The following is a 13,986-nucleotide window of genomic DNA, read 5'->3' on the forward strand; positions in this document are numbered from 1 at the left end:
ACTCACAGTTCCACTTGTAGGGTGGGATGCATCAAGCTTTAAGGAGAAGCTGTCCTCCATTTTGATATTACGTCTTACTGATTTGCCTGTAAATAGGAATTTGTATACGTTGGGATGCATTGGCAAGCCTGAGCACATGCGCTGAATAACTGGAAAGCCCTTGCTGCTAGTTAGTGCCCGAGGCCAGACCTATTGTTCAGGAAAGTGAAGTGGCTGCTTTTAGCAGCAGAGGTCCTAAGAAGGTATTTGGCCATTCTTCTCTCTTGGAGGACAGAGCTGTGTGTGCCATGAAAGCTGCCTTGTGCCTCTTTAATTTGGTGGCTGAACTCAGGTGTGGTGGAAGACACTGTCCCATCACCAGTGTTGAAATAAAACTCAGTGTCTAGGCCAATCAACACCTGGAATGCAAGGAGAGGCGCCATCTTGCCCTTTGTCTCAGGGAACTGTTAGATAACTTTTGTGCAGCAAAATATGCTGGGCCACTGTTTGCGGAACAATATAACCCCTCTGTGAATCTAGATGTCGGTCATCCCTGCCATACTGGATACCAGAATAATGACTTTGGGTTGAAAGTGTGTGTGATTCTGAACTTTCCCCACAGGTACAGAAATGCACACAAGGAAGTGCTTCCCATTCACGGCCGTATATGATAAGACTGGGTAAGTGGCGTTTCGGATTGGATGGGATGGGAAGGGTCCAGTTTTAAGAACAAAAAGGCTGGAGTAAGGAGTGTAGAATCCTTTCTTCAAAGGCTTTTCTCCCACCCAGTTGCGCACGGTTCCACTATCTGAGCTCAGCAGAGGAGGAAAGCATTCGGGAGAAGGATAGCAGGGAGGGGACAATGGTGCCCCACTCCTTACCCATACATTCCTTTTGGTTTTTATTCTTTAAAAAAAGATGTCCCCCGTGAGATTGATATATCTCCATTTAAGTACCAGAGGATGCAGTTAGATTTGTCTCTGAAATAATAAAGCTTGTTCTAGTGGATCACTTTATATTTCTTACAGTAGAAATCTTGCAGATATCTTGAAATTCAGGGCCTAAAGGACTCCCCCCCCCCTTTCTTATTAAGCCTGACTGTTTTTCCTTTTGTATTTTAAAGCAGGTTCTTCCATCACAATAAAGTATAAAAAAGAAGGTGTAAAAATACCCTGGACACCCAAATACTCCAAGACTGGCTCCAATAGGGGTAATGTATATATTTATATTGTTTCTTTTTTGGGAATTACTGCATGAATGGAGAGTTTTGTGTTCTAGCTAGTAGATTTTTGTCCATGTTTAGGGCAGGGTACCTTCCCTCCTTTTGGTGGTGGTGGGGGGACACATTGGAGCAGTCAGGTCAAATTGTCAAGATTTTATGATGGCATTGATTTTTTCTTCAAAGTGGTAATTAAATAATATAGAATCAGTAATGGTATTTCTATCCACCCTGACTTGAACTCAACAAATATCTTGTGCTACAGATCCAATAAATCGGGGGGGGGGGGGGTGTTCAAATTTCAAAAAGGAATATGAAGTTAAATGGGGAAATCTATACTTATTTCCTCAGCCAGAATGTGCTGCTGAATGCATGTGTCTTCCTCCTTCTCCTCCCACAGTTTAATGGAACAAACCTGTGGAATGCTACAGAACAGCCACGCGGTTGTGGGAGGGAGATGGTCCGGGAAGATGGCATCGCAGGTGAATGGAATCGGCGGCGGCAAAGAAAACAAGCTGGTGTCGCTGCTGTTGTCTCGCATCCGGGTGATCATGAAGAGCTTGCCTGAGGTCTCCAACATCAACCCGGACGCCATTTTCCTCACGGTGAAGCCGTTTGTCCAGTATTTAGCTGTGCGTTCCTACAATCACGGCCAGGGAAAGAACAAAACATCATTAACCTACAGTGACTTGTCCCATACAGCAGAGAACTACGATACTTTCCAGTTCCTTGCAGATATCCTGCCAAAGAACATCTTGGCTAGCAACTAGCTAAAAATGCTTGAGACAGAAAAGGAGGGGGGAGAAGAGGAGGAGGAGGCGGAAGAGGAAGAGGATGGAGAAAGAGGAGGAGGAGGAGCAGCATCTTGAGTGTGACAAATGACTACTGTTACCTCTGCATTGGTTGAAAATTTGAACAACTCAATTTCCAGTTTGTTTTGCAAGATATGCAAGAGCTGTAAGTGTGGAACTGAACTTGTGAATATATTTTTTCCCCTTACCCTACAAAATACATCTCTTTCTTAAAAGCTTACTAACTACGTATCAAACATTCTTATCTTGTGGATACTGTATCTCCAATACAGAGGTTTCTTCCTCCTGCCCACAGTGGGCAGCTCAGCAGTGACAATGGACCTCCTCATAGGAAACAATTCATTTGACAGCTTCATAGAAACCAAACTAACTACTTTCATAATGTAGAATGTACAGCCTAGTTGGGAACAAATGGGAAAACTCTTTTAAAGTTTTTGTTGTTTTAATTACTACTTGCAGTGATGTTATGTATATTTTTAAAAGAAAAAGAAAATGCTCTGCTGCCTCCTGTTAATGTGTATATTTTGAAAGGATATTAAATATAGAAGTAACATTTTCACAGCAGGGCTCTTTCCTATTAAGAGATGTACTTGATTTTTTAAACAGTAGCAACATTTGTAGAATACTTGTGCTAATTAATATTTTAAATTAAAGAATATTTTTTAAAGCCTATGTTGGATGAAAGAGTGGATAATTTTGCAGAATACAGATGTATTAGAATACAGATTTGGAGGGATGGGGCAACAGATTTGGGTGGCACGCCTATTTAGGCCATGAAAAAGTCAAAGTACACGGGGTTTTCGAATCACATAATAAGGAAATCATTATACATGGTGTGGGATAGGTTTACAAACCTCTTAGAACAAAAACACCCTGGTGGTTATCTCCCCTAGAGGCTATCTCAGGGAAGAGGAAAAATGGGGGAAACGGGGCAACCTATAAAGAAATACTAGAGGAGGAAGAAAACCAAGTAAAATTGAGAAAGTTTGAAGAAATTAGATTGGTTGCAGTACCGTCAACTAAATGATATTCTTAAACTTGATTGAAGAAAGGGGTGTGCAACAGAAGTACTGAGGCTGGAAAAAGATTTAATACAAAATAAAAAGAAATTATTATCTAAAATGTATAGACTCCCGTTAGATTGGGAAGTAAAAGAGGAAGAAGTTAAGGAAGTGATGATTAAATGGTCAAAAGATTTTGGTCTTTCAGATTGCTGATTGCGAAAAATTAAGGAATAAAATCTAAAGTTAAGAGAAGGCTTAAAATGACAAATGGAGGGGTGGGGGATACAAATTTTGGACCATGCAACTGCTTCATTGGACCATTTGGACCATTTCCGATGTCTTGGGAGAGAAATAACATTTATTAATTCAAATGAATGCACACTTCATGAAGCAAGCTAGCATTCCTTCAGCTACTGAACTATTTGAAAAGCTGTCTCCATCCTCCCCCTGGTTAATAATCCGCATGATTTTGGTTTGGTGATCACACTGAAAGATGGATTCTACATAACGGCTAAGTGAAATATTTTCTGCTATTATCTGGGGCATGTGGTTACCTCAAGGAATGAGGTGGTTTTTGTAATTCTAAAAGGAATGCACTTTGACTTGACAAAATGACAGAACCATGGTGAACACTGCAGTGAGTTGCATAATTGTTTAGCTAAAACTGATGTAGCTGGAGGCTCTCTGATACATTAGATGGATTAATTCATTTCTCCACAGTTTGGGGCACATAAAGATGAAAATGGATGATTATCTGTAACAACTGGGAGGGAAAGGGGTTAGCTCCACCCCTCCATTCAATGCAAGAAAGGCTACTGCACATCTACAAGACCAAAGGAATTGACACTGCTAGTCTTCATCGCTTCCTAGAAGGCGCTGCCTGCGAAGGTACAAAGAGTCCTGCCCAGCGGCGTAGCGTGGGTTGTCAGCACCCGGGGCAAGGCAAGTAATTTGCGCCCCCTAACCCGGGGCAAGGCAAGTAATTTGTGCCCCCTAACCCGGGGCAAGGCAAGTAATTTGCGCCCCCTAACCCCTAACCTGCCGCCGCTGCCAGCTTCTTCTTGCTGCTGCCTGGTCTGGTCTGGTGTGGTTCTCTCCCGCGCTCAGCGCTGCGCTGGGTGGCCGCTGCACTGTCCCTCCCCCAGATAGTCCCTTGCTGTCTCTCCGCACCGCACGCCTGGCACCCACCCCCTCCACAGTGGGCGGCGACCCAGCGGCTCGGATCGGATTCGCACAGCCAGCACTGCAGTGAGAGAGAGAGAGTGAGCCAGGTAGGGGCAGAGAGCTGCGAGTGCGAGCGCGCCCCCCCCAGATGTTGTGCCCGGTGCGGCCAGCCCCCCCTGCACCCCCCACGCTACGCCACTGGTCCTGCCTTACACTGTGAGCCTTCCATTCTTACTTCCTGGCCAGGACCACCAAAACACACTTGCGGGGACATCCCCACTGTCAGCCACGGGGAGGCAGGCTTCACAAAATCCTGTGGAAGCGTCTATTCCTATGCTTGTTACTGCAAAGCATGTTACTGTTTCCCTCTCTAGCGATAAACCCCTCCGAGTCCGGCTGTGCACTGACAGACATGCCCTCCTCTTCGTCCTATGTTGATAGCGCCTGCATAAAGCCACCATTCTACAAAAGCCCGCACAAAACAAAACACGCCTCCCTTCTGGCATCGCGAAGCACCTGTTTGTGCAACTCCACCCTGGCCCAAGATCCGGCTCGCTGCTCTCGTTCATTTCCCCAGACCCCACGGCCTCCTTCCCTGCCCTCAGGCAAAGATTGCTTTCAGATCTGGGCCGCGATCAAGAACAACAACAATGCTGGCTAACCATCCCGGCCGAACGCTGGCTTTCAAGAGCAGACTTTGATCGGCGGGGATCGTGTCCCTCTCGGGGGTGCTCGCTATGGAGCACGAAGGAAAAGAGAGAGAGGGAGAATGGCATGCAAAAGAGGCGAGCCGGGCGGGGGTGAAGGGAGGCCGATCTCTGCTCTGCCGCCTTTCCTTCTTGCCATTTGGGGTCCTTCCTCCCCGGCCCGACCATTAGGCGTGCAAGTCTAAGCGAGGAGTAAAGGCGAGCGAGAGAAGAGGGGCAGCCAGCGCGTCACGCCATTCAGCAAGTGCCAGGATCGCGCCGCCGCCGCCTCCAAGTCTAAGGCGCTGCTCTCTCTCTGACGCCAGAAGGACTTGTTGAGGCGGCAGGTCACGTGGGCCGCCTGCCCGCCCTTCGGCTCCTCCCGCCGCTCCCTGTCAAGCGCGTGGCTCTCTCGCTCGCTCGCCTCCATCTGCTCGAGGCAGCCTCGGAGAAGCGCGCAGGGCCGTTTGGGAGGAGGCGAGGGGGAGCCTGGAGAGCCCCGAGACCAGGCAGGAGCCAGCCGGGAGGGGAGCCGAAGCCGAGGAGAGAGGAAGGGCTGGACTTTCCGGAGAGACTGACGAGGGGTCGCTCTCCGCCTTGGCGCGCAAATCGTGAGGCGACCAAGGGAGGAATCCCGCCCGCCTTCTCCCCTTGGTGGCGGGCGTCGTGAGGGGGAAGGGGCAGCCTCTGACTGGAGCGGCGGCCGCCTGCCTGGACGTGCGCTGAGGCTCGGCTTGCGCGCCTCCCCGCCCAAGAGCAGCGCTATGGCTGGGCTTGGCCGAGGGCGCTGGCAGGAGCAGCAGCGGGAGCTCTTAGCCATGGCCAATGGCGGAGGCGGCTCCAGGAGATACTCCTCGGACTCCTCCTCGGCCATCATCCCCAGGCCCATGGAGGTCCCCTGCGCCCGCGGGCAGCGCATGTGGCGGGCCTTCCTGGCCTCGTCCATGGTCCCCTTTTTCCTCTCCTGCTCTGGAGGACCCTCAAGTACCTGGGCACCGTCTGCTGGCACTGTGGGGGGCAAGGAGAAGGTAAGAGTTTCTCTTCTTGCCCGGGTTCTCCCGCTTGAGGGCCGCTTCACACGTTGCCTGGGGCGGGTCAGGAAGCTGAGGTCGGGCGCAGCGCCCACTCGCGTGTCTAGCAGGTGCCTTCCTCTGGGAGCTGCGAATGGCCGTGGAGTGGGGGGAAGGCGAGGGTTGGACACCTGCAGAATGTCCCGTTCATGGTTGGCAACTCATTTCAGGGAAACTTACAAATAAACTGTTTGTTCAGATTGCTGCCGTATAACTGAAGCCTTTGGGTGTTGACAGGGAAATGGGTCCCAGTGAGTTCAGAGACTTCATTCTTAATTAATTTAATTTATTCTGTCCTATGGACTCAAGACAAATTGCAGCAGTTCTCCCCACCCCACCCCACCCCATAAATTTGTAATAGTTCTGTCCCAACAGGCTTGCGATCTTAGCAAATCAAATGGTTGGGGAATGAAAGAGGTCAGATAAATAAAAATCACATAAACATTAAAAAACCCAGAGCTGCAAAACCAATTAGTCCAGAACCAATCCAAAGGACAAGCCCTTTTTGTAGGCAACCACCTGTTGGTGGGCTCCGTGTACCTCTGAAACAGTGTTAAGACCAGTGCTAATAGCTGTAGGTGCTGTTACAGAATTAATAATACTGTGGGTGGGCAGGTTGCCTGGAAGTGACAGTTTCAAATGACTAGATCCGCATTTCTCAAACTTGGGGCGCCACTCATCCTGCCAGCTAGGGATGATGGGAGTTGTAGTCCAACAACAGTTGAAGACCCAAGTTTGAGGAAACACTGGGCTAGGTGTTAGGAGACCCAAGACTCGTGTCTGAGTAGGGCTGGGATGCCCATCGAGTAAAAGAACCATGTCCCTTGTGAACCAGTTTTAATGGCGCTGAGTTCACATGATATGTGGATTTCAGCTAGGTCAAGGTCACTCTAGAAATAATAAATGGGTTTGTGTTGTTCAGTCACTGTATTGCAGAGAACAATCTGAATTAACTAAAGTGAGAGAATATCCCAGGTCCTTGTGTCTAGGGCTGCAGTCTAAGCTTTGTTTTGTTCATTTGCTGGATTCCAGAAATGAAGGATCAGCTGTGAATGTATTCACCCATACTGGTACAGAACACAGGGTGAAGTTTTCTGCTGAAAATGGGTCTTTGTCAGAGTTTGAGGCGCAGTGTCACCAAAGCTACAGCAAAGCGTTCAGAGAGAGATAAATCGGTGCATTTCTTTGATGAGGAGTCACAGCAGGAACCTGATCCACGGTGTGTGCATGGTCTCCATCCACCTGCACAACCTGCAGAACAGACCTCCACTCAGTTAAGTAGAAAGGCTGGTTCAGAAACCAGACCTTCAGGTGAGCTGTCCTCATTTTTATATTTTAAGTGCTACTTGTTTTACATGCCCATTTGTCATGCCTCTTTTTAAAAACAACAACAACAATTAAAACCTTTTAAAAACTGAGATTAGCTTGTTTTCATTATATTCTATAGAACAGGGGTGGGGGACTTGGATCTGCCCAACAAATTGGATCCCTTGGTCCCCAGCCTGCCATTGGCCAGCTTTGACAAGAAGGCAGGGCCACCCCCTGTCAATCACACAATGTCCTAAAGATGTCAGGCGACTGACACCTGTCAGAGTTCAAAGGTGGGGGGGGGTGTCATGGGCCAGCTCATGGGCAATTGTAGTGACCCTCTTTGAAGGTGTGCTTCCAGCATCAATCAGCTCACTGGCAGAGACAGCGAGAGAGAGCACCCACTTTCAAAGGAGAGGCTCTGGGAGCAGCAGCTCACCGCCGCCCTGGGTGCTCGGCAGACAGGCCTCGCCTTTGCCCCCAGCCTTCCCTGCGTGAAGGTAGGATCCTCCTCCCTCAACCACCCTCCCCCGCCAGTCCACCCTCAGCCACACACCCCAGTCTTCCCTGCATGAAGGGAAGACACACCAGCAAGTGAAGAGCATCTTTCTCTTCACTTTGAGTTGAAAGTGTGTGTGATTCTGAACTTTGCCCACAGGTACAAGAATGCACTCCATTCAATGGGTGCTTTCTCTAGGGTTATCGGTGGTTAATATTTGATATTTGGCATAAGCGCTTGCTTTAGAAGATTTCTCTCTGACCACAATCCCCTTTATTTTTTCTTCTTGCCTTAACAACAGAAGTCCGCTTTCAAGAGGCCTCTGACTCCTAAGAAGGGCTTAGGAGTGTTGAGATATTCGTCTCAGCCCTCCAAAACGGAAGCCATTTCCATCCCTCCCAAGAGAAGTGATTCTATTAACACAAACAGAAAGTTCCACCTCGGAATCCACCACCATGGCCTTCAATGATAAGACTTGGTAAGTGGCATTTCGGATTGGACAGTGCAGGCCATTTCTTTCCTTCTGTCGTCTGTGCAATTTAAGAAGAAAATATTCTGCTTTCTCTCCAGCTGTTGCTGCAAGCCTTTGATTCAGACTCTGTTCTCTGTCTTTGGCCACTCAGAGACAGCCTTTCAAAGGCCCAGGAATAATCCTCATTTCAACTACCAGGAATGCTGCTGCAGTGCTGTCATGCAGATTTCTAGAATTCTCCCAAGTTAGTTCATGTACCAGCCTCCTATGAGACACAGGAGTGAATCATTGGGTTTGTGCAGCCCTTGTAAGGACAGTGTCGGGCCCCATGCACTGCCCATGATTCCTTGTCTCAGTGAGTTTACATCTTTCTTTAGAACTGCCAAAGATAGAACAGAGCAATGTCTCTTAATATTGTGCTTGTGGGAGTAAATATTGTGCCTGAGGAGGAAAGCATTCAGGAGAAGGATAGCAGGGAGGGGACAGTGGTGCCGCACGCCTTACCCATATACTGCTTTTGGGTTTTTTAAAAAAGATGTCCTTGTGATTGATATAACTACCAGGGGATGCAGTTTGATTTTTCTCTGTAATAATAACGCGTGTTCCAGAGGACCACTATATATTGCTTACAGCAGAAATCTTGCAGATCGCTTGTGAAATTCAGGGCCTAAAGGAGTCCCCCCCCCCCCCCCCCGTTTCTTATTAAGCCTGACTGTTTTTCCTTTTGTATTTTAAAGCAGGTTCTTCCATCACCATCAAATATCAAAAGGAAGGTGTCAAAATACCCTGGACACCCAAATAGCCCAAGACTGGCTCCAATAGGGGTAATATATATATTTATATTATTTCTTTCTTGGGAATTACTGCATGAATGGAGAGTTCTGCATTCTAGGTAGTAGATTTTTGTCAATGTTTAGAACAGGGAACCGTCCCACCTTTGGTGGGCCCCAGGGTCACATTTGGAAATCTAAGAAACCCGATCGGCCAGCTGGGTTGGGGGTGGGGCAAAGGCAAGGCAAGGCCGAATCTATTCGGCCTACTCTCATTCCCTTCACATAGGCTGACTTTCCGGGCCGCTGGAAAGGCCTGTCAAGGCCACTTCCTGTCCCGCGCACCCCCTTCGGGCCTTGACCCCCCTCCAAAAAGCGTCCGCTGCCCCCCGACAGCGGAGCGTGCAGGACAATGGCAGCGCCTCATTTTGCCCGCGCGTGGCTCTGGGAGCAGCAGCTCAGCGCCGCCCTGGGCGCTCGGCATACAGGCCTCCCCTTTGCCCCCAGCCTTCCCTGCGTGAAGGTAGGATCCCCCTCCCTCAGCCACCCTCCCCCGCCAGTCCCCCCTCACCCACACACCCCAGTTCCCCTAATGCATGTTCCAGAGGACCACTCTATATTGCTTGCAGCAGAAATCTTGCAGATTTCTTGTGAAATTCAGGGCCTAAAGGAGTCCCTCCCCTTTCTTATGAAGCCTTACTGTTTTTCCTTTTGTATTTTAAAGCAGGTTCTTCCATCACCGTGAAATATCAAAAAGGAGTAAAAATACCGTGGACGCCAAAGTACCCGAAGACTGGCTCCAATAGGGGTAATATATATATTTATATTATTTCTTTCTTGGGAATTACTGCATGAATGGAGAGTTCTGCGTTCTAGGTAGTAGATTTTTGTCAATGTTTGGAAGAGGGCACCCTCCCACCTTTGGTGGGCCCCCGGGGTCACATTTGGAAATCGTAAGAAACTGTCATGGGCACCACAACATAGCCCTTTTGCAGAAAAACAACCCACAGTAATGGGATGAGAAAAGCCTCCTCCCCAAAGCACCAGGTAAAACACCCATGCATACCCCCTTAATAAATACAACACAGGCACAAAGGAAGGCGACACCTAAATTAAAAACAAACCAGACCCTGATTTATTTATTTTTTAATTGAGAGGGTTAGGAAGAGAGTCTAAGGGGGGAGCGCTATTACACTCCCTCCTTTCGCAGCATCAGTTCCTGTTGCCAAAGAGGCAGGCCACTTTTTGAACTGATAAGTGACAACAGGTGAGAAACCAAACAAAGCCCAACTGACATGCCTGGTTCTCTGCAGGTTCTTGTGAGGATAAGGGAGGGTGTCCTACATATGACCACCTTGAGCTCTTAGGAGAAAGGGTGGAACATCATCACACCAAAAAGGGGGCTATTAATCCCCCTTCCTTTTTGTTGCTTCAGTGTGTTTTGATTTCTTGGCGCTAGTGCAAATTCAGCCCCCCCCCCCCCGCCCCCAGTAAACAATCATGCTGATTGATTGGTGTGTGTGATCCTTCTTTTCACAGGGAATGTCCAGGGAGGCCCTCTTTCGATCATTTGCACTCAGATCATGACAACAAGTTGATCAAGAACAAAACAAGGTCCTGTGGATTCCTTTTTCATAAGACTGATGCTGCAAGCAACTTGTTCAGATTCCCCTACCCCAGTGTTTATTTTATCATATTTAGGTAGTCTATGTTATTGGAAGCTTACATTGCTCAAGCTTTGTTCTTTTGGTGTGTAATAGCCATAGGGATTTTTATTTAATTAGAATTGCAGTCTCTGTTATAGGGATCTGACAACCTCTAGTGTGGTCCTGTAACTTGTCAGTTTTGCCACTGTCGATAAATGTGGTGTGTCTGTTTCGTTTTTTAATTTTTGTTACAATATGTATCTTCTGATTGTACCAAATTCCATTCTGTGTTTCTTTTTGCACTTTTGACTCCATTTCCCAACCATGTGTTTATCTTTTTCCTTCGTAAAAAAATTGCATGTCATGTTTTGTAGGTACTGTAACTTTATTGTTCAAGTATCATTTAAGTAGGACTATATTTGTGATGACCGTTCCTAGCATTTCATTATGTACATAGGTTTTCTTTCTTCTGTTTTTTCCCCTTCCATTTTTTTTTAGTATTTGCTTTCTCTTTGCATTAATTAAAAAAAAGAGAGATTCTTCTTCCCGGAGATACAGTGGTACTTCTGGATGCGAATGGGATCTGTTCCGGAGCCCCTTTCGCAACCTGAAGTGAACGCAACCCACATCTGCGCATGTGCAGGTCGCGATTCTCTGCGCATGCACATGCCGTCATTTTGAGCGTCTGCGCAAGCGGCAAAACCCGGAAGTAACGCGTTCCGTTACTTCTGGGTCGCTGCGGAGCATAACCTGAAAACGTTCAACCTGAAGCATATTTAACCCGAGGTATGACTGTACTGGCTTAGGATCTCAGTCTTTGGCCTAGGGAAGGGGTTACTTCCACACCTAAACAAGGAGAGTTTATCAGCCCATAGATGAAAACTATGGTCAGAAAACCACTGGATTGCAATACAGTCATACCTCGGTTAAATATGCTTCAGGTTGAGTGTTTTCAGGTTACGCTCTGCAGCGACCCAGAAGTAACAGAACGCGTTACTTCCGGGTTCCGCCGCTCATGCATGTGCAGACGCTCAAAATGACGTCATGCGCAGAAGTGGCGACCCGCGTACGCGCAGATGCAGGTGGCGTTCTACTCAGGATGCGAACAGGGCTCCGGAACGGATCCCGTTCGCATCCAGAGGTACCACTGTACCACCTTCTCTCTTGTACCATCTAGGGTATAATCTGCCCTTGAATCTCTGAGGCAAAGGCTCTGGGACATATCACAGTGATCTCCGATCTCAATCTCATGTTATCTGTGGCCCGATAGCAGTAGGAATTCATTACGGGTACGACTTTCAGATATTTGCATATCTAAGAAATCTGTCTGTACCAACTTATTGGTGTCTTTTTACCAAAGCCAGATTAAATGTATTTCCATCAGAAGTGCTAAATGGCAGACTGAGAGGCATCCCTTATCAGAATAGGCTTTGTGTATGCTCTCAGGACGTTGATTGTATGAGGCATATCCTACTGCATTGCGGACAATATGAACAAGCTAGGGATCTATTGATTAAACCCCTACTGGCAAATTGGCTGGGTAAATCTGAAGCCTACTATACTAAGTATCTCCTGGACGACAAGTGTAATGATAACACAGTGGTTGTGGCAAAGTTTCTTTCGGTAGTCATACGTATCAAAGTCATACGTATCTTACTCAAGACTAAATAAATATCGTCTTGGTCTTCCTCTCCCAGGGGGTTGTCTGTATGAATCTGTATTTTATTCTGAATCTATGTTACGAGTCTTTGGACCGCAATAAAGATTTATTATTAATAATAATATTTGCGATGACTGTTCCTAACATTTCATTATGTACAAAGGTTTTCTTTCTTCTGTTTTTTCCCCTTCCGTTTTTTTTTAGTATTTGCTTTCTATTTGCTTTAATTAAAAAAAAGGTATTCTACTTGCACAGTTGTTCAAAGCCAAAATTTGGTTGGAAATTTAAACCTCTGTTTTGCAGATACTATTTTATAGATCAAAATACAAGAGAGAAAGAGAGAGAGATGAAGAAATGTAGAAAGGCTATTGATAAATTCTTAGCTAAAATAAGATGAGGGACAACATATTTTTTTTAAAGAGGGAGGCCAGAGTTGGACTTCAGCAGTGTGATTGAAACAGACTGGTACTGTTGCAACATGGATTTTCTTAAACTAAAAAAGTCACTTTGTATGGAAAGAAAAAAAGTTGTTAAATAAAGGTCAATTTCTATAACTTGGCTTGTATGGGAGTGTGTTTCTGACTCCATTGTTCAGTTTACTACTATCAACCAGGTTACAGAATTTAAACAAATTCACAAACATTTTCAAGTGGATAGCCGTGTTGATCTGTCATAGTCATAATAAATAACAAGATGAAAAATGAAAAAATCTTTTTTAATAATTTCAGTGGCACCTTAAAGATCAACTAAATATAAGCTTTCAAGGTGTGAGCTTTTGTATGTAATACACACTTCATCAGATTCTCTGAAGCAGAGGTGGCTTCAACCTTATAACTGTTGATGACTGTTATGGCAGTTGGTTCCACAGGGAAGGGCAAGGGATTTTTAAAGGGATAGATGACCAAAATTAGCTTTAGTATGTATAATGGGACATGAATCCAATATCTCTATTCAGACCAGGCCTCTCCATAGTTTTTAGTTAGGTAATGAGTTGCAATTCAGCAAACTCTCTTTCAAATGTATTTCTAAAATTCTTTTGCAATAAGACAGCTACTTTACGATCTTATAAAGAATGTCCTGAGAGACTGAAGTGTTATATTGGTTTCTCCGTTTTATGATTCCTGATGTCAAATTTATGCCCATTTATCCTTTGGTGTAAAGTTTGTCCTGTTTGTCCAATATAGAGAGCTGAAGGGCACTGTTGGCATTTGATAACATATATAATGTTGGAAGATGAACAATTAAATAGGCGTGAGATCGTATGTTTGATGTTACTGGGGCCAATAATGATCTTTCTGGGTGTATGTGACAGCAAAGTTGGCATCTAGATTTATTGCAGGCTCTTGTGCCAGTGTCCATGTTAAATCTGGTTGTTGTTCCTGTTGCCAAAGAAGCAGGCCACTTTTTTGAACTGATAAGTGACAACAGGTGAGAAACCAAACAAAGCCCAACTGGCGAGCCTGGTTCTCTGCAGGTTGTTGTGAGGATAAAGGTGTCCTACATATGACCACCTTGAGCTCTTAGGAGAAAGGGTGGGAAAAAACCATCATCACCACTAAGAAGGGGGGTATTAATCCCCCTTCCTTTTAGTTGCTTCAGTGTTTTTCAATTTCTTGGTGCGAGTGCAAATTCAGCTCCCCCCCCCGTAAACAAGCATGCTGATTGATTGGTGTGTGTGATCCTTCTTTTCACAGAGA

At 46.2% G+C, this 13,986-nt stretch overlaps 2 protein-coding genes and 1 long non-coding RNA gene across 6 annotated transcripts in view; 2 read left to right on the forward strand and 1 right to left on the reverse strand.

Moving 5' to 3' along the window:
* DLG5 (discs large MAGUK scaffold protein 5) overlaps positions 1 to 13,986 on the forward strand; it is a 139,642-nt gene that overhangs the window by 124,231 nt on the left and 1,425 nt on the right. The window contains exon 35 of one of the 2 annotated variants that reach the window (XM_081007618.1): positions 10,598 to 12,411. The exons of the other annotated variant lie outside the window; for it this stretch is intronic. Coding sequence (XP_080863744.1) covers positions 10,598 to 10,621 — 24 coding nt within the window. The 3' untranslated portion in view covers positions 10,622 to 12,411. Of the gene's footprint in view, positions 1 to 10,597; positions 12,412 to 13,986 lie in introns of those variants that run through there. 2 annotated transcript variants of the gene reach the window in all.
* LOC308478242 lies at positions 507 to 12,411 on the forward strand. Of its 2 annotated transcripts, XR_013986914.1 has the most exons (4): positions 507 to 659; positions 1,103 to 1,189; positions 9,708 to 9,791; positions 10,523 to 12,411. It is a non-coding gene; the product is annotated as an uncharacterized lncRNA (long non-coding RNA). The 2 variants fall into 2 exon arrangements; XR_013986915.1 differs by lacking the exons at positions 9,708 to 9,791; positions 10,523 to 12,411 and adding an exon at positions 1,599 to 1,746 and having other exon boundaries at positions 507 to 1,189.
* Positions 1,367 to 5,875, reverse strand: LOC308478239 (uncharacterized protein). 2 transcript variants are annotated; one of them, XM_081007683.1, is made up of 2 exons: positions 4,841 to 5,875; positions 1,367 to 1,838 (listed from the first exon to the last, which is right to left on the reverse strand). In XM_081007683.1, exon 1 carries the CDS (start codon positions 5,808 to 5,810, stop codon positions 5,067 to 5,069), a length of 744 nt encoding a protein of 247 aa, XP_080863809.1. In that variant the 5' UTR covers positions 5,811 to 5,875; the 3' UTR covers positions 1,367 to 1,838; positions 4,841 to 5,066. The 2 variants fall into 2 exon arrangements, with proteins under 2 accessions (XP_080863809.1, XP_080863808.1); XM_081007682.1 differs by having other exon boundaries at positions 4,695 to 5,875.

The sequence above is a fragment of the Podarcis pityusensis genome (genome assembly GCF_964106645.2).
Source record: "Podarcis pityusensis genome assembly, chromosome: 5".
Lineage (NCBI taxonomy): Eukaryota > Metazoa > Chordata > Lepidosauria > Squamata > Lacertidae > Podarcis > Podarcis pityusensis.

What these genes read in the sequence shown, in the direction of transcription:
- LOC308478239 (XM_081007683.1), bottom strand. Translation starts at nt 5,810, where the DNA reads ATGGACGAGGCCAGGAAGGCCCGCCACATGCGCTGCCCGCGGGCGCAG.